The following is a 19,093-nucleotide window of genomic DNA, read 5'->3' on the forward strand; positions in this document are numbered from 1 at the left end:
TGTGTCAAGATACCATTTTTCATCAGGGGGATGTAAACTCATTGTATGCATGGCCTCTTCAATGTCAGTAGGTGAGGTTGATGTAACAAAGTGAGCATAATTGTGAGTGGGCCTAGGACCCAGTAAGCCCTGTTGGTTTGGAGCGAATGTGGGCCTGGACGGATAAGGGCGTGGTGGAGTGGCCCAGATAGGATTTTGTCACACCTGAGGCTCATGGGACCACTGTTTCTGAGACGGGCCATAAGTAAACTGATGTGGCCCAATTGAATATGATATTGTGATGGTCCAAAATCATGTAGTTACTGCCACGGTTGTAATTGGTATCGTTGGGTGGTAGTGCGGTGGTCGGAGTGGTAGTAATGAGGGCGGCACCGGCGTTAATTGCAGAGCTCGAGGCGGATTGCTGTTTTCGTGATTCTTCCAAGATGATCATAGATCGGGCGTCATAAAACGATGGTGTCGGTTTAGTGTGTGCAAGATAGGCACCAATTGTTTGATAGCTATCACTTAAGCCCGAAACTAATTGCAAACCCATGTTTTAATCAAGAATATTACCGCCAACATTGTTTAATTGGTCCGCAATACTTTTCAATTCCTGACAGTAGGATGATATGTTGGGGAAGTTCTCCAATCGGATGTTAGAAAATCGGTGTTGAAGTGAATGGCTCGTGATTTTTCATTATCCTGAAATATACTCTTGACTCGGTCCCAAGCTTGTTGAGCGGTTTGATCGGGTTTGAGGATGGTAAGAAGAAGTTCTTTGCATATTGTACTATATATCCATTGAGTTAAAATGGCATCATGTTGTGCCCAGTTTTTTGGATGTGGGGTCCGAGTGGGATTGGTTTCTGCGGTTTGTGAAACAGACGAACTTGATGTAGTTGTACAGGGGATGATGTGTTCTATAACTTAAAAACCACGACAACGGATCCGAAACAAATCAACCCACGAACCGTATTGACTTTTATCCATCTCCATAGTAATAGGGATGAAGTTTTTGATGTTTTTGAAGGTAATGGCGGGATGAATTTTGTTGGAATCTGCCATTGATGAAGGTGTTTGTGAAAATAAGAAAAAGGAAGAACATAGATAAAAGATGATAGGTTATATAGAAAGGAAATTTGATACCGTGAGAGATATTGGTAATTTTTGTGTATATTGCTTACTCTCACAGCAAACATGTATACACCAAAGTATATCCCTAAGAATGGTATGCCTAACAAACTTCCTTACTATATGGAAGTGATATACATGATATACTCTTATCTAGGCAATGATATAATCTAAATATGAAGCATATAACATCGTTGATTATTAGGTTCATCATATTCATAATTCTTTAAAGTCAACTTCTTACTAGTCCCTGACTTGATCCACTAGTCCCTATGAGTTTCTAACCGGTTAGTCCCTGACTAGCAACTTTTACAACCTTGGTTCATCTCACACGTTCAGGCTCATAATAGTGAACATGACATAACTCATAAGTTATGGGAACTTGGGCTAAACTGTATTAGAATAACACACGATTGTTTTAGTAGCTACGAAGATCAAATCGTCATATAGTCACTATCTACCACACTGGTTTAACACTCTTAGAAATCGAACAAAAACTTAGGCGAGATTACAAGAGATGCAATGAGAAACAAAATATGGTCCATACAAACAAGAATGGTAAGTAAACGTATCTATGAATTTGAGATGCCGTTGTTTTCAGTCAAAATGGTTTCTAAAAGCGATTCACATGCATCCTCAAGCAAATCCAACACCTGCCACAATAAAAGAAACATCAAAAAGTTACTCTTTATGTTAACAGTTTGTCTAACATGTAGGCATAAAGTCAAAAAGTATATAACATTATAACATCATGTCTCCTATCGTATAGCTTACCTGCTCAAAACCTTGTGGCCCACCATAGTAAGGATCTGGCACTTCGGTTGCATCATGTTTTTTACAGTAAGAGCACATTAACTTAACCTGCATGACAACACATGCGCAATCCAAACAGATTATAAGAAATGTGAATTCCTTAATATTCTTTCAATCTTTATACAAACCTTCTTGTATGCATCAGCTGGTAACGTCTCCTTCAAACTCCATCTCTCTAAAGCTGCAAGTATATCCTCTACGATCCATACAAAAGTTCAAATCAAAGTTAATATAAATTGTCTACTTCTATCTAATTTGGATTACATTAAGCACATAAAAACACAAAAAGTGACCTTTGTTTTGTTTGTCCATTGCAAGAATGAGATCAAATTCTCTAAAATCCGAAGGCCTTATCGGTCTTGATATCGATTTGATTTCAATACCCCTTCTTTTAGAGGCAGCTCTCATTCGAGAATCTGCTGGACCTCCCTTTCAAGAAATCAAGATAAACATAATTGACAATCAAATTAAACAAATTGAAGCCCAGATCACAAATGGGTACCCTATGATTCCTCTAAAAGTATAATTTCAAGTAAATAAAGATAGATAAACATTTGTTTCACAAAACAGAATTCTGTCTGTAATCCATAAAATTGATGATCAAATCAATATTGGGTACTCCGAAATTATCCTAAGAATTAATTTTTTAAGGAAACTAAGATAGCCCATGAAAGTAATTTAACTTTAAATGAAGAAAAAATGAATGAAACTCATAATCACGTAAACAAACCTCATGATAATTGATGGTACCAGCAGAATCAATGACAAATTTGGAAGAAAGATTTCTTTTTTTAACCAAATCAGTGAAAACACCTTCAGCAGCAGGGCTTCTACAAATATTACCCAAACACACAAAGAGAACAGAAAAGGGTTTTTCTGTAATTTTATCTGTCTGAGTTGTGGAAGCCATTGATGATGTGATTATGGTTATTGGGCTTTGTTTAATCTTTGATCTTTGATGAGAAAGATTTGAACTTTGAAAAGATGGGTATGAATTTTGAGGAAAAAGGGCTGCAAGAAAAGGGGATTTTGTATGGGAATGAATATATGGAAATTTGGGAATGGTTGGGAGACTACTGGTGTTGAGGAGTGACATCATTGGGTTTGGGAGAAAGAAAAGGAGTGAACTCTGAGAAAAAAAATTAAAAAAAAAAAAAATATTTGAATGATTCTTTTTTTAGATTTTTATTTGTATTTATCTTTATTGGGTTGGTTATATTTTCACCACAAAATAAATCCTGAAAATAGCACACAATAATTGTAGTAGTTTTGTAACAAAGTTTGAAGTCCTAAGTTTATAAGTACTAGAAATTTGTATGTAGAAAACTGAAATGGGATTGTTGTTTCTATTTTTTAGATTCTATAATTATGTATGTTAGTTGGGATTTGTTTAAAGAATACAAATAAGAATTTTAATGACCACAAGAACTTCTATAAAGAGCAATGCTATTTCTTTTTTACTGTAATTAAGAATTTGAAGCATTATTTAAGTTAAGACAATCCTAATTTGTAACGTTAGACTGATGTGTAAGAGAATAGAGATAATGTTATTGAAATGTTGTTTAATGGAATGCTTAAAAGAACCATTGTTTCTAAGCTTTCATATATTACTAGGTGTTTGGGTCCTTTAACTTTTAAGTAGAATTGCACACAATAAAACTAGAGGGAATATTCTTAGCAAAAGGGATTTGCACAAGTTTAGCACCCTTGGTTTCTTAACTATGGAGCACACATAACATCAGTTGTACAATCATATACAAAGGAGTGGTTTCGTCAAAACTGAATTAAGTGCAAATGATTGACACTTGAATGACAATAAGTTGTTTGATAATCATTTTAAATGAGATAAAATTACCATATTAACATCTTACATGAATAAAAATGTTTGACGAGTGTTCTGGATATAATTTAACGATAATATCATAGAAAATTTAAGTGCTTAATGGTTAAGAAGAGCGTGTTCTGAATGGTTTCGCAGTAAATGCGGAATCATTCAGCGTCATACATCATTCAGAGGTCAGAAACAAACTGTTCGGAATTTAACATTGAACCATTCAATTATGAGGTAAACAAGCACACCCGAAGTGTATAACGGATGAACCCTTAACTTCATATATCAAGCATCTAGGTCACACAATGATCATTTTTAGCTGATATTTAAAAAGGTCAAAGAACCATAGCAAAAACATCAAGAAAACACAAACCAGGAAGCATATAGTATATGTCAAAACAACCCACTTGGCTGATAATTTCATATCTAATAGTATAAGAAGGAACTCAAAAAAATTTGCATTGTCTAAACAATTCAAATAGTTCATGACAAAACTAAGATACAAATACTTAAACATAAATAACAAAATGATGTAAACCTTGATTCCTTAGTCAAATAGACTGAATCCCATGTCCTGAAAAAATAAACATACATGACAACAAACAATAGTAAGCACATTATTAAACAAGCCCATTAGATATAAAATAGTATAAGTTTTTAAAGAATCAAGATATTGTAACAAAACTTACGTCATCAGATTCTTCTTTCTCTTCAACTTTCTCCTCTTTCTTTGTCTCAGCTGCAGCGGCAGTGGGTGCAGCACCACCGCCAGTTGCAGCGGCAACTGCAACACCGCCACCGCCAGATGGAACTGAAGCCAGTTTCTCCCTTCCGGAAGCAATCAATTCTGTGATGTCCTTACCCTTGACTTCAGACAATAGCAACTCAATTCTGTCTTCATCAGCATCAGCTCCAACTGCAAAACACATTTTATTATTCTTAGCTTACATTACATTTTTTGCATATATAAAAAAACATAAACAAGCTTCGTGGGTTCAAATTGTCACCTAAGGGACAAATGAAGTATACTCACACAAGTATTTACATGAAATTATAAAAGCCTCTCAAATGTTAGCACCAAATGTATTTTTACACCATTTTAATGTAAAAGGTAGATAAAAACCTCTCCAACATTTTTTACACATTATAACAATAAACTTATCTATTGAACGACAAATGCAGTAAAAAAGAAACTCTTCTATCAAAAAACTAAAAGAGCATTATAACAAATTTGTTACAAGTAAAACAGTTGGAGAGGTTTTACAATTAAAACAGCACACACACTCGTGTAGGAAAATTAGTAGTAACGCTCAGATTACACCAAATATGTTATTATCACGCTAAAACCGACATTGTCACTTTAACACTTTGATAAAAATTAATTTTCTTTTCAATCCTTAATATCATGCTTGATGTAATTAATATAAAAACAGCAATCACTTGCTATTAAAATATCAGTATATTATAAGATCCTAAGTATATAATAGAATAGATCAATAAAAATAGAATTGCTTAATAATTTCAAACTAATATTTAGTGTATATACATTGAAACACAAAAGATAAGTGTACGCATAATCCTTAAAGGTACCTTATTTCACTTATATAGTTAAAAAAAATTGTGGCCCTCATTGCAGATGTTCGACTTCGATAAAAAAAAACAAAATTATGTACTCATTTACATCTATTGCAAATCAAACTAATGAAGGATCAAGCAAAGTAAACAACTAACAAACTACATGAAAATCTAAGCCCAAAAAACCAATAATTATTCATTAACTAATTCATCTCACAACCACATCTTGATTTCTATTACCACTAATAAAGAACACTATAGACTATTCACATTTCATATTAATTACTATTACTAATTACTAATTAGCACAACACAAAGAGCCATGAAAAACTTATCAAAACAATACAATAACTTGTAAATAGTATACTAATCATAAGTATCAAACTCAGAACATTATATTAAATTTAAATTAAAATACAATCACAATATATAAGAGTATTCTACCTGAACCAAGAATGTTCTTCAAATCTGTAGCAGATGGTGAGGTGTTACCTCCCAATAGAGCCAACAAATAAGCAGCAACAACCTTCATTTTTCTGCTTTATTAAATAATAAAAAAAAAAAAACACAATTTCAATTCACAATCACATATTTTAATTATATATTAATAATTATATATTTTAATTATATATTTAGAAATACACTTCAGTATATATGTAAAATACAATAATATTAATTAATATATGTCATATCAATAAACAGATAATTGAAGAAGATGAGATACCTGTAGCGTACTGAAACAGATCTGTATCTATTTGCCTCCTTTGAGTTTTTAGGGTTCAGCGCAGCAACAGCAGTTATATTGAAACCCTAATCCTAACTAATAGCTTCCCGGGTTATTTAGTGGGCCACGTATATTGAAATTGGTTAATGGGCCGCTTTTGGTCGAATCATTTGTTTTATTGCGTTGTTCGTTATATATTTTTATGGATAGTCCATTTTTTATCACCCTAAAAAAACTAAAAAAAATATATTGTAAAAATTTCCGCGCAAGTCCCAAGGTGGCTGCGAACTTTGCAACTTGGGCAATGTCGGGTTGTGAACGATTGTGGTCAAGTCGCAAGGTGCTTGGCGAGCCTTGCGACAGGATAATACTTTGGTCATTTCTCAATTTATAATTTTCGTTCTTTTTTTACTCTGTCGAAGTGAAATCCTGCAGCGAATCACGGGTATAAAATCCTCGTTTTAAATTATTTATCACGATTAAAGAATTATCATTTAATTTTAAACTATTTATTTCTTATTAATATACTCCTTACCATTTATTTAAGAGTTTATGTGATGATAACTCTACTCCTTACTATTTATTTATGAGTTTATGTGATGATAACTCTAAAGGTATACTTAAAAGATAATAAAGCATTAACAATAATAATACATGGAGTGGGGGATAGTTATTTAGAGTGGTTATTATTAGAGTGCTCCGAATCAAAACACAATTTTATTTTCAGGACTAACCGTCACATCAGCACTTCCTTTTCATGACTAACAACATTACTAATAGTAACATATTTTCTCAAATAAATTCAAAATCACTTAAATTATTTAATTAAAGATATTACAACTATAAAAGCTTAAGGTACAAATATTATTAACATCGCCAACAATCCACACAAATTTCACCAAAGGGCTGAAAGAGAGACGAGAAGGAGGGCGACTAGTTGGGCGGCCGCCTGGGCGCACCGCTACCAGAGGCACCCTCCTGGGCGAGGTGGTGGGCGGGAGTCAAGAAAGCACTGTTGGAACCAACCTTAATGTACAAGAGAAAAATAAAACTTGTTTTCTTTTATTTAATTTAATCTAATATAATCTAACAAGCAGGGTGGTCAGCCGCGCATTGCGGCTGAAATGTCCCGTTCTTATTTGTAACAACCCAAACCGTAACCGACCAAACACGACGAAATTTCAAACAAAAAAAAAAAATTTTGCTGGAAGACTGTTTGCGCGCCGCGCGCCCCAGCTTGCGCGCCGCGCAAAAGCTGGCTGTTGCCGGTTGCCTTTTATGCGAAAAAGATGAGCGACTTCCCGACACATTTAGCCAAAACGCTTTTAACCTTACATTAATATATGTAAAACTAGCACATAACTAAGGTTTGAGCGAGTTTTACAAAGTGGGGCCCACACGTGCCCAAATTACCCTTTAAGTATCAAAATACAAATTTTAGACCATAAGACTCTTAATACAAAACAAAGCCGAGCATGGCGATTGGGGATACACTACCCAATCCTAATAAATCCAAAAGCAAGCCTTCTACGCAAACTATGCAAGTCCTCTAATCCTCGCGCTTACCCGAGCCACCATCCGCATGCAATCTATAAAAAGAGTCAACAACGAGAGGGTAAGCTAACGCTTAGTGAATGATAATATACTACATACATATATATGCATAAAATGGACACGCCACATAAATAAACAAATACCGCATACCGGAGCGTCCAAGCCTAAAGGCAAGCTAATCTAAGTACACCGTACGATCACTAAGCAACAAGCTAATAATACCATCAATAAGGTAAGTTCACCAACGTCAATGTGAACAACGCCAATAACTACACCCGGAGGGTTAACTACATCACGACAATACAACATTAAACACGAATTAGCAATTCGACAATCATGCAACATATCGTGCATATACCAATAACCGCAAATCCACATTAGCTAGCAATACCAATAGCATATAGTTCATAATTAAATATGCCAATACATAATTCATACAACCATGGTTAACCAATTCGAACAAGGGAAACGGTACATACAAGACCGTTGGAGTTCATAACATCCGTTAGTGCTACTTAATCAACGCGTAGTCACTAATCCCCCGGGTGATGTCTTAAACAACGCGACTCACTCACCCTTTCCAATGTGGCGTCTTAAACAACGCGACGATTCCACATGCCATTCAATACGATGGGTGGTGTCTTAAACAACGCGACATCCACTCCAATACATTGTGGTGTCTTAAACAACGCGACATCCACTTCTTTACCATGTGGTGTCTTAAACAACGCGACATCCACTTCTTTACAATGTGGTGTCTTAAGCAACGCGACAATGCCACATTCATACGACACAAATAAATACATTATATACACATACGCATAATTATTCCACTCACAACCACGTGTGATAACGTACACCCAAAATGTGTACTTTGCCAAAGGTAGTCAACCAAAACGCACAACCGTGCCAATTGGACCTATGCACAAGTCCATCAAATCCACCTACATGTGAAGTGAGCTCTATAGATGAGAATCACTTCACCCGATCCGCACCCATCCTACACATACATATGCATATAGGATATTAACACTCACCTTGAAGTCTTGAAGAAAGCTTCCAAGTAAACCGCAACTCGCCAATGGAAAATACCTATTCCATTATCACAATTACAACAATACACTTAGAGTGGATTCACAAGTCAACCAAATTCGACACTTAGTGCAATTTGACCCAAATGCACTACCAAGTACAAACCGCGCCCAAACTAACCAATAATCACTCACACAAGTGAGAATGGTCCTATTATGCCAATTAAACCCGAACTCAAGTGTCAAACACGTGTCATACCCATTTTGACACTTAACCCTAATTTTGACCCATAAAGGCCAAAATCTCATCCTTTACAAGTTTTGACACCAAAACACATTTAACTCGGTTCTATACTTCAACTTAATCCATTTTAAGTTTATAACCTCATTAAATCGCCAATCGGGTCATAATCACCACCAAACCCTAATTTGACCCAAAGTCAAAGTTAGTCAACCAAACAACCTCAAATGGGTTCCAATACTTCCATAATCGCTAACTAAAGTGATTAAACTAAATTTCAAGTTCTAAACATGGCCAATTTGTTCACCAACCCAAAATCCACCAACAATTTACAATAAACCCGATTACTAGCATCACTAAACCCATTTCATCACCTAAAAGGGTATTACAACAAATTAACTCAAAACCCTAACTTGAATATCAAATTAAATAGATGAAATTCGGAGTTTGAGCTTACCAATACTATCACCGCGTAGCCGAGAACGAAAGGAACAACTTTAAAACCCGAGACTTTGATCGATTCGAGCTTCTTCTTCCCCAAAACCTCAAATCTCTCTCTAGACTTCTCTCTCTCTCTAAGAATGGATGAGGAAGATGAATGGATGTGAAATGATCCAAAGTTGGATCTAAACCAACTGAAAATGCCCACAAATCCGGCCCCATGTGAAATTACCCAATTGCCCCTCATTAAAACAATTAAAATAAAGAGTGTTCTGTCAGCGCCTATTTGCGCGGCGCGCGGCCTCATTGCGCGGCGCGCAGAATGCCAGCATCAGATCCTTTTGCTTTTTAATTAAATATAACGAAACCTCATTCCCAAAATGTCATTAATACACAATTACGCGAGATAAATATTCGGGTCTTACAACTCTCCCCCACTTAAACTCGATCACGTCCTCGTGATCCTCATCACTTAATCAAAAGGACCTCACTCAACGGTACTCATCATAAGTCCCAAATCCGACTTCCCTAGGCAATTCTTCCCAACGAATCGCCTTCAACAACTAAATCGTCACCCGTGATTTATCCAAATCACCATCCGAGCACTAAAACCATGCTCATTCCCTAACATCGGGGAAACTCAACCAAATCTCGTATCGAGGTATAAATCCCTTAGCGTACTATTACCGAGTACAACGCTAAAGCGACCAAGTCTCAACTTGAAGTCAACAATCCGAACGTTGAAGATCGCACCACATGAATCCTTACGGGTTACACTTACCACTAAACATCCTTTGTAGCGTGCAATATAACAAATATGCCACTATCCTAACATCATAAGCAGCGGCTAAAACCAAAAGCGCCCAAAACGACTAAGGCAACGCTAAACCTAAGGTATACAAAATCGACTATTGTCACACTCGTAACAACATGTGAGCGAAATACGGCTATCACATCACTAATCACACAACATGGTCCTCACGATCCCACCATCGGCGTATAAACAACCGATAGTTCACTCAACACCGGATGAAGTCAGCGGACCCTGTCAACGGTCATGCTTCATCAATATATCACTACTCTCATGATGAAGTCAGTGGACCCCGAAGGTCATGCTCCACCAATATAACAATACCTCATGATGAAGTCAGCGGACTCCGAAAGTCATGCTTCACCACTATAACAAATCCTAACGGATACCACTAACCATCCACACTATCGAGCAAGAACCACCTATATCAAACATAGGCACAAAACAATATTTCTCTAGAAGAGAATCCGACACGCACATCCCTTAACCGAGGGATTTCACCTTGCTCGCCAAACACGCCCATTATCTCTCAACGAGATTTACCACGTTACCACCTCGGTGATAATTTAAATCCAAACCATAAGTACAACTTAACCGTAATTGTATTCTACCACAAATCGACCAAGACTAGGTCCCAACACAAGTTTTGGACCTACCAAAAACGTCATCCGAAATCTCACCCTAAGGTCTCCTCGTGCGGGAGTGTAACTTCCCTACTTGGAACTACGTTCCATAACCACGTCATGTACAACCGTACAATGCTACCAAAGGTAGACTTTACCAACAATTGGGTTCACACGACCCATTACCATACCCTGCTCCAAACCTTGAGCATACTAAGGATCTTAACCTATCCTTAAACACTTTGAACGAAAAGTGTACCACAGATTACACGAACTATACACTCGCAATTATCCAATTGCTTTAGTTTGTCGAATTTCAACCTAGTCACTCATGTACTTAAGGGTTTCTCCCGGTACCCTACGTACAATGAAACTACAACACAATCGGAGTCGACATCACGCTAGTAGGTATAAAAGAGGCACCTAATGTCGCGTCATAAAGACTCCATTACCAACACACATCGAGATTTTAAACACTCGATCTCAAAGGTTCCAATCACCCGACGAACCCCATGGTTCATCACTTCAACACATAAGCGAACACGCGCTTAACAATCGAACACCAAATCCATTTCCGTGGCTTGGTAGTAACATTTCCCAAATACTAAGGAATGCTTGGTTACACCAAGTCTTACGCCCTTCGTTCAACAACCAAACATGCAAATTACTATGCAATTAACAAGTCCGAACATATATGCCACGTAAATAAATATTCAAAGACATATTTATTAAAACGAAACATACCTCAACGTCTCCTTGCGGCATTCGCCGCCGCCAACTCGGGACAATCCGGCTTGCGATGTCCCTCTTTATGACAATAGTAGCACATTCCGTCATCACTTCTCGGCATTGTGCATTCCCACAACTTGTGACCCCTAACGCCACAATTGAAACACCTAGGCGCACGAGAATCCACCGCGCCCTTTACCACATTACTCGTACTCGCACTCGGACCCTTAGTCCTCTTACTCGGAGCACCATAAGAAATAACCCTTCTCTCACTTGAAGGTTCGGCCTTTTTCAATCGCGTATAAGACTCGAAACCTCTAGCCACCGCAAATAACTCCGCAAACGACTTCGCGTAACCCCGGCTAATTTTGCTTTTCAAGTCATCGCTCAAAGTTCGATAGAAATCCTCCATCAACAAACGATCGTTCCCCAAATATTCCGGGCAAAAACGAGCCTTCGACATAAAAGTCGTCTTTAAAGTATTCAAGTCTATAGAACCCTGTTGCAAATTTCGCAACTCACAACGCAATTCCGATAAATCGGCTGAAGTTCGGAACTCCTCGAAGAATTCCTCCTTAAATTCGTCCCACGATAACGTCATAAACGTTTCACCACCGACAAGATCAATCTTGCCATCAAACCAATCCTTCGCCCTACCCCGCAACAAACTAGTAGCGAGTCTCGTCTTTTTCTCGGGAGGGCATTCCATAGTACGAAAACACCCTTCGACATCCGAAACCCAAGTCGTACTCACCAAAGGATCCGGTTTCCCATCATACATCGGGGGTCTAGTCCTCATGAAGCTCTTAAGACAACGCTCCATTTCACCTCTATTTTGGAATTCGGAATACTTCCCATCCATTTCTTCTCGAAACGCTCTCATTTGCTCCGCAACGGCGGCCGTAACTCTAGCGTTAAATTCCGTGTCATTCGTCTCGGTCTCGTTTCGCGTCGTCATTCTAAAGAATGCAAAACGATTAGTCCACGCACGTATAAAACGACACGCACAACACCACCCCATCTTGCTAAACACTCGTCGTACATCACTTGTTAGACACGATTTGCACCCGTAATAAGGTCTGCAAGTTCTTATTACGCACACACGCCGCATCGACTTGTTAGTACAACGACCGCCTCGCTCGATGATATAAACAACCACAACCAAAATTCTACGCGGTACAAACACACGCGAGAATTACTATCACAACACAAGAGCATATTAATAATAGCCGCATTACTAATATAAACGTTAGTCAACCTATAAACAAGGCACTAACTAAACCCATTCCGACCCGTAATCCTACAAGTCCCGCAACAAATTAAGCACACACAAAAGTCTAAGTCTAGGCACCTATCTCAAGTCACCTAAATCCCTTAGACCAGGCTCTGATACCACTTGTAACAACCCAAACCGTAACCGACCAAACACGACGAAATTTCAAACAAAAAAAAAAAAATTTGCTGGAAGACTGTTTGCGCGCCGCGCGCCCCAGCTTGCGCGCCGCGCAAAAGCTGGCTGTTGCCGGTTGCCTTTTATGCGAAAAAGATGAGCGACTTCCCGACACATTTAGCCAAAACGCTTTTAACCTTACATTAATATATGTAAAACTAGCACATAACTAAGGTTTGAGCGAGTTTTACAAAGTGGGGCCCACACGTGCCCAAATTACCCTTTAAGTATCAAAATACAAATTTTAGACCATAAGACTCTTAATACAAAACAAAGCCGAGCATGGCGATTGGGGATACACTACCCAATCCTAATAAATCCAAAAGCAAGCCTTCTACGCAAACTATGCAAGTCCTCTAATCCTCGCGCTTACCCGAGCCACCATCCGCATGCAATCTATAAAAAGAGTCAACAACGAGAGGGTAAGCTAACGCTTAGTGAATGATAATATACTACATACATATATATGCATAAAATGGACACGCCACATAAATAAACAAATACCGCATACCGGAGCGTCCAAGCCTAAAGGCAAGCTAATCTAAGTACACCGTACGATCACTAAGCAACAAGCTAATAATACCATCAATAAGGTAAGTTCACCAACGTCAATGTGAACAACGCCAATAACTACACCCGGAGGGTTAACTACATCACGACAATACAACATTAAACACGAATTAGCAATTCGACAATCATGCAACATATCGTGCATATACCAATAACCGCAAATCCACATTAGCTAGCAATACCAATAGCATATAGTTCATAATTAAATATGCCAATACATAATTCATACAACCATGGTTAACCAATTCGAACAAGGGAAACGGTACATACAAGACCGTTGGAGTTCATAACATCCGTTAGTGCTACTTAATCAACGCGTAGTCACTAATCCCCCGGGTGATGTCTTAAACAACGCGACTCACTCACCCTTTCCAATGTGGCGTCTTAAACAACGCGACGATTCCACATGCCATTCAATACGATGGGTGGTGTCTTAAACAACGCGACATCCACTCCAATACATTGTGGTGTCTTAAACAACGCGACATCCACTTCTTTACCATGTGGTGTCTTAAACAACGCGACATCCACTTCTTTACAATGTGGTGTCTTAAGCAACGCGACAATGCCACATTCATACGACACAAATAAATACATTATATACACATACGCATAATTATTCCACTCACAACCACGTGTGATAACGTACACCCAAAATGTGTACTTTGCCAAAGGTAGTCAACCAAAACGCACAACCGTGCCAATTGGACCTATGCACAAGTCCATCAAATCCACCTACATGTGAAGTGAGCTCTATAGATGAGAATCACTTCACCCGATCCGCACCCATCCTACACATACATATGCATATAGGATATTAACACTCACCTTGAAGTCTTGAAGAAAGCTTCCAAGTAAACCGCAACTCGCCAATGGAAAATACCTATTCCATTATCACAATTACAACAATACACTTAGAGTGGATTCACAAGTCAACCAAATTCGACACTTAGTGCAATTTGACCCAAATGCACTACCAAGTACAAACCGCGCCCAAACTAACCAATAATCACTCACACAAGTGAGAATGGTCCTATTATGCCAATTAAACCCGAACTCAAGTGTCAAACACGTGTCATACCCATTTTGACACTTAACCCTAATTTTGACCCATAAAGGCCAAAATCTCATCCTTTACAAGTTTTGACACCAAAACACATTTAACTCGGTTCTATACTTCAACTTAATCCATTTTAAGTTTATAACCTCATTAAATCGCCAATCGGGTCATAATCACCACCAAACCCTAATTTGACCCAAAGTCAAAGTTAGTCAACCAAACAACCTCAAATGGGTTCCAATACTTCCATAATCGCTAACTAAAGTGATTAAACTAAATTTCAAGTTCTAAACATGGCCAATTTGTTCACCAACCCAAAATCCACCAACAATTTACAATAAACCCGATTACTAGCATCATTAAACCCATTTCATCACCTAAAAGGGTATTACAACAAATTAACTCAAAACCCTAACTTGAATATCAAATTAAATAGATGAAATTCGGAGTTTGAGCTTACCAATACTATCACCGCGTAGCCGAGAACGAAAGGAACAACTTTAAAACCCGAGACTTTGATCGATTCGAGCTTCTTCTTCCCCAAAACCTCAAATCTCTCTCTAGACTTCTCTCTCTCTCTAAGAATGGATGAGGAAGATGAATGGATGTGAAATGATCCAAAGTTGGATCTAAACCAACTGAAAATGCCCACAAATCCGGCCCCATGTGAAATTACCCAATTGCCCCTCATTAAAACAATTAAAATAAAGAGTGTTCTGTCAGCGCCTATTTGCGCGGCGCGCGGCCTCATTGCGCGGCGCGCAGAATGCCAGCATCAGATCCTTTTGCTTTTTAATTAAATATAACGAAACCTCATTCCCAAAATGTCATTAATACACAATTACGCGAGATAAATATTCGGGTCTTACATTATTGATTAAAAACGTTCCATATTAATTGATTTTGTTGCGAGGTTTTGACCTCTATATGAGACGTTTTTCAAAGACTGCATTCATTTTTAAAACAAACCATAACCTTTATTTCATAAATAAAGGTTTAAAAAGCTTTACGTAGATTAAATGATAATCTAAAATATCCTGTTTACACACGACCATTACATAATGGTTTACAATACAAATATGTTACATCGAAATCAGTTTCTTGAATGCAGTTTTTACACAATATCATACAAACATGGACTCCAAATCTTGTCCTTATTTTAGTATGCAACAGCGAAAGGTCTTAGTATTCACCTGAGAATAAACATGCTTTAAACGTCAACAAAAATGTTGGTGAGTTATAGGTTTAACCTATATATATCAAATCGTAACAATAGACCACAAGATTTCATATTTCAATACACATCCCATACATAGAGATAAAAATCATTCATATGGTGAACACCTGGTAACCGACATTAACAAGATGCATATATAAGAATATCCCCATCATTTCCGGGATCCTCCATCGGACATGATATAAATTTTGAAGTACTAAAGCATCCGGTACTTTGGATGGGGTTTGTTAGGCCCAATAGATCTATCTTTAGGATTCGCGTCAATTAGGGTGTCTGTTCCCTAATTCTTAGATTACCAGACTTAATAAAAAGGGGCATATTCGATTTCGATAATTCAACCATAGAATGTAGTTTCACGTACTTGTGTCTATTTTGTAAATCACTTATAAAACCTGCATGTATTCTCATCCCAAAAATATTAGATTTTAAAAGTGGGACTATAACTCACTTTCACAGATTTTTACTTCGTCGGGAAGTAAGACTTGGCTACTGGTTGATTCACGAACCTATAACAATATATACATATATATCAAAGTATGTTCAAAATATATTTACAACACTTTTAATATATTTTGATGTTTTAAGTTTATTAAGTCAGTTGTCCTCGTTAGTAACCTACAACTAGTTGTCCACAGTTAGATGTACAGAAATAAATCGATAAATATTATCTTGAATCAATCCACGACCCAGTGTATACGTATCGCAGTATTGATCACAACTCAAACTATATATATTTTGGAATCAACCTCAACCCTGTATAGCTAACTCCAACATTCACATATAGAGTGTCTATGGTTGTTCCGAAATATATATAGATGTGTCGACATGATAGGTCGAAACATTGTATACGTGTCTATGGTATCTCAAGATTACATAATATACAATACAAGTTGATTAAGTTATGGTTGGAATAGATTTGTTACCAATTTTCACGTAGCTAAAATGAGAAAAATTATCCAATCTTGTTTTACCCATAACTTCTTCATTTTAAATTCGTTTTGAGTGAATCAAATTGCTATGGTTTCATATTGAACTCTATTTTATGAATCTAAACAGAAAAAGTATAGGTTTATAGTCGGAAAAATAAGTTACAAGTTATTTTTATAAAGGTAGTCATTTCAGTCGAAAGAACGACATCTAGATGACCATTTTAGAAAACATACTTTCACTTTGAGTTTAACCATAATTTTTGGATATAGTTTCATGTTCATAATAAAAATCATTTTCTCAGAATAACAACTTTTAAATCAAAGTTTATCATAGTTTTTAATTAACTAACCCAAAACAGCCCGCGGTGTTACTACGACGGCGTAAATCCGGTTTTACGGTGTTTTTCGTGTTTCCAGGTTTTAAATCATTAAGTTAGCATATCATATAGATATAGAACATGTGTTTAGTTGATTTTAAAAGTCAAGTTAGAAGGATTAACTTTTATTTGCGAACAAGTTTAGAATTAACTAAACTATGTTCTAGTGATTACAAGTTTAAACCTTCGAATAAGATAGCTTTATATGTATGAATCGAATGATGTTATGAACATCATTACTACCTCAAGTTCCTTGGATAAACCTACTGGAAATGAGAAAAATAGATCTAGCTTCAAAGGATCCTTGGATGGCTTGAAAGTTCTTGAAGCAGAATCATGACACGAAAACAATTTCAAGTAAGATTTTCACTCGAAATAAGATTGTTATAGTTATAGAAATTGAATTAAAGTTTGAATATGATTATTACCTTGTATTAGAAAGATAACCTACTGTAAGTAACAAAGGTTTCTTGGTCTTGGATGATTACTTGGAATGGATTTAGAAAACTTGGAAGTAAACTTGCAATCTTGGAAGTATTCTTGATTTTATGAAACTAGAACTTTTGGAATTTATGAAGAACACTTAGAACTTGAAGATAGAACTTGAGAGAGATCAATTATATGAAGAAAATTGAAGAATGAAAGTGTTTGTAGGTGTTTTTGGTCGTTGGTGTATGGATTAGATATAAAGGATATGTAATTTTGTTTTCATGTAAATAAGTCATGAATGATTACTCATATTTTTGTAATTTTATGAGATATTTCATGCTAGTTGCCAAATGATGGTTCCCACATGTGTTAGGTAACTCACATGGGCTGCTAAGAGCTGATCATTGGAGTGTATATACCAATAGTACATACATCTAAAAGCTGTGTATTGTACGAGTACGAATACGGGTGCATACGAGTAGAATTGTTGATGAAACTGAACGAGGATGTAATTGTAAGCATTTTTGTTAAGTAGAAGTATTTTGATAAGTGTATTGAAGTCTTTCAAAAGTGTATGAATACATATTAAAACACTACATGTATATATATTTTAACTGGGTCGTTAAGTCATCGTTAGTCGTTACATGTAAATGTTGTTTTGAAACCTTTAGGTTAACGATCTTGTTGAATGTTGTTAACCCATTGTTTATTATAACAAATGAGATGTTAAATTGTTATATTATCATGATATTATGATATATAATATATCTTAGTATGATATATATATACAGTTAAATGTCGTTACAACGATAATCGTTACATATATGTCTCGTTTCGAAATCATTAAGTTAGTAGTCTTATTTTTACATATGTATTTCATTGTTAATACACTTAATAATATATTTACTTATCATTTAACATAATTAACCAAGTGTATCAATATCTTAATATGATTCATATGTACCTAGTAAGACGTTGTTATAACGATAATCGTTATATATATCGTTTTCGAGTTTCTTAAATTAATAGTCTCATTTTTATGTATATAACTCATTGTTAAAATACCTAATGAGATACATACTTATAATAAAATCATGTTAACTATATATATAACCATATATATGTCATCGTATAGTTTTTACAAGTTTTAACGTTCGTGAATCACCGGTCAACTTGGGTGGTCAATTGTCTATATGAAACCTATTTCAATTAATCAAGTCTTAACAAGTTTGATTGCTTAACATGTTGAAAACACTTAATCATGTAAATAACAATTTCATTTAATATATATATAAACATGGAAAGGTTCGGGTCACTACAGCGGCGACCACCCTCGTTTACGTAAAACTTTTTTTGTAGCATCCAATTATATATTCTAATAAAAATATATTGAAGCAAAGCAGTTAACGTAACCTATAAGACAATAATTCGTTTTAGAATATTAAACATCTAATACAATTGCAAAGAAACATAGTTTCATATATTACTATATGAGTTGTAACAAATTAATTATCCTGAATTGTCTAAATTATACTACGTATTGTATAATATTTTT

At 36.3% G+C, this 19,093-nt stretch overlaps 3 protein-coding genes across 4 annotated transcripts; all 3 read right to left on the minus strand.

The window, feature by feature from the left end:
• On the minus strand, positions 1 to 3,061 carry LOC139876912 (uncharacterized). The gene is made up of 5 exons (XM_071864313.1): positions 2,657 to 3,061; positions 2,220 to 2,355; positions 2,055 to 2,122; positions 1,888 to 1,974; positions 1 to 1,766 (listed from the first exon to the last, which is right to left on the minus strand). Exons 1-5 carry the CDS (start codon positions 3,023 to 3,025, stop codon positions 1,686 to 1,688), a joined length of 741 nt encoding a protein of 246 aa, XP_071720414.1. The 5' UTR covers positions 3,026 to 3,061; the 3' UTR covers positions 1 to 1,685.
• LOC139875850 (uncharacterized) lies at positions 589 to 1,047 on the minus strand. The gene is made up of 2 exons (XM_071863143.1): positions 954 to 1,047; positions 589 to 848 (listed from the first exon to the last, which is right to left on the minus strand). Exons 1-2 carry the CDS (start codon positions 1,045 to 1,047, stop codon positions 589 to 591), a joined length of 354 nt encoding a protein of 117 aa, XP_071719244.1.
• Positions 3,062 to 4,121: 1,060 nt separating the features above from the next.
• LOC139876878 (large ribosomal subunit protein P2B-like) lies at positions 4,122 to 6,193 on the minus strand. 2 transcript variants are annotated; one of them, XM_071864277.1, is made up of 4 exons: positions 6,057 to 6,193; positions 5,777 to 5,871; positions 4,447 to 4,673; positions 4,122 to 4,331 (listed from the first exon to the last, which is right to left on the minus strand). In XM_071864277.1, exons 2-4 carry the CDS (start codon positions 5,862 to 5,864, stop codon positions 4,305 to 4,307), a joined length of 342 nt encoding a protein of 113 aa, XP_071720378.1. In that variant the 5' UTR covers positions 5,865 to 5,871; positions 6,057 to 6,193; the 3' UTR covers positions 4,122 to 4,304. The 2 variants fall into 2 exon arrangements, with proteins under 2 accessions (XP_071720378.1, XP_071720377.1); XM_071864276.1 differs by having other exon boundaries at positions 5,777 to 5,868; positions 6,057 to 6,178.
• Positions 6,194 to 19,093: the final 12,900 nt, after the last annotated feature.

Source organism: Rutidosis leptorrhynchoides, chromosome 11 (genome assembly GCF_046630445.1).
Source record: "Rutidosis leptorrhynchoides isolate AG116_Rl617_1_P2 chromosome 11, CSIRO_AGI_Rlap_v1, whole genome shotgun sequence".
Classification (NCBI taxonomy): Eukaryota; Viridiplantae; Streptophyta; class Magnoliopsida; order Asterales; family Asteraceae; genus Rutidosis; species Rutidosis leptorrhynchoides.

Excerpts from the sequence above, each read along its gene's own strand:
- LOC139875850 (XM_071863143.1), bottom strand. The coding sequence starts at position 1,047 with ATGGCAGATTCCAACAAAATTCATCCCGCCATTACCTTCAAAAACATC. Across the intron at positions 849-953 it reads GATGGATAAAAGTCAATACG|AAACCAATCCCACTCGGACC; the intron begins GTTCGTGGGTTG and ends CACAAACCGCAG.
- LOC139876912 (XM_071864313.1), bottom strand. The coding sequence starts at position 3,025 with ATGATGTCACTCCTCAACACCAGTAGTCTCCCAACCATTCCCAAATTT. Across the intron at positions 2,356-2,656 it reads GTACCATCAATTATCATGAG|GGAGGTCCAGCAGATTCTCG; the intron begins GTTTGTTTACGT and ends ATTTCTTGAAAG. Across the intron at positions 2,123-2,219 it reads AATGGACAAACAAAACAAAG|AGGATATACTTGCAGCTTTA; the intron begins GTCACTTTTTGT and ends TATGGATCGTAG.
- LOC139876878 (XM_071864277.1), bottom strand. The coding sequence starts at position 5,864 with ATGAAGGTTGTTGCTGCTTATTTGTTGGCTCTATTGGGAGGTAACACC. Across the intron at positions 4,674-5,776 it reads GAAGAACATTCTTGGTTCAG|TTGGAGCTGATGCTGATGAA; the intron begins GTAGAATACTCT and ends TGTGTTTTGCAG. Across the intron at positions 4,332-4,446 it reads AGAAAGAAGAATCTGATGAC|GACATGGGATTCAGTCTATT; the intron begins GTAAGTTTTGTT and ends TTATTTTTTCAG.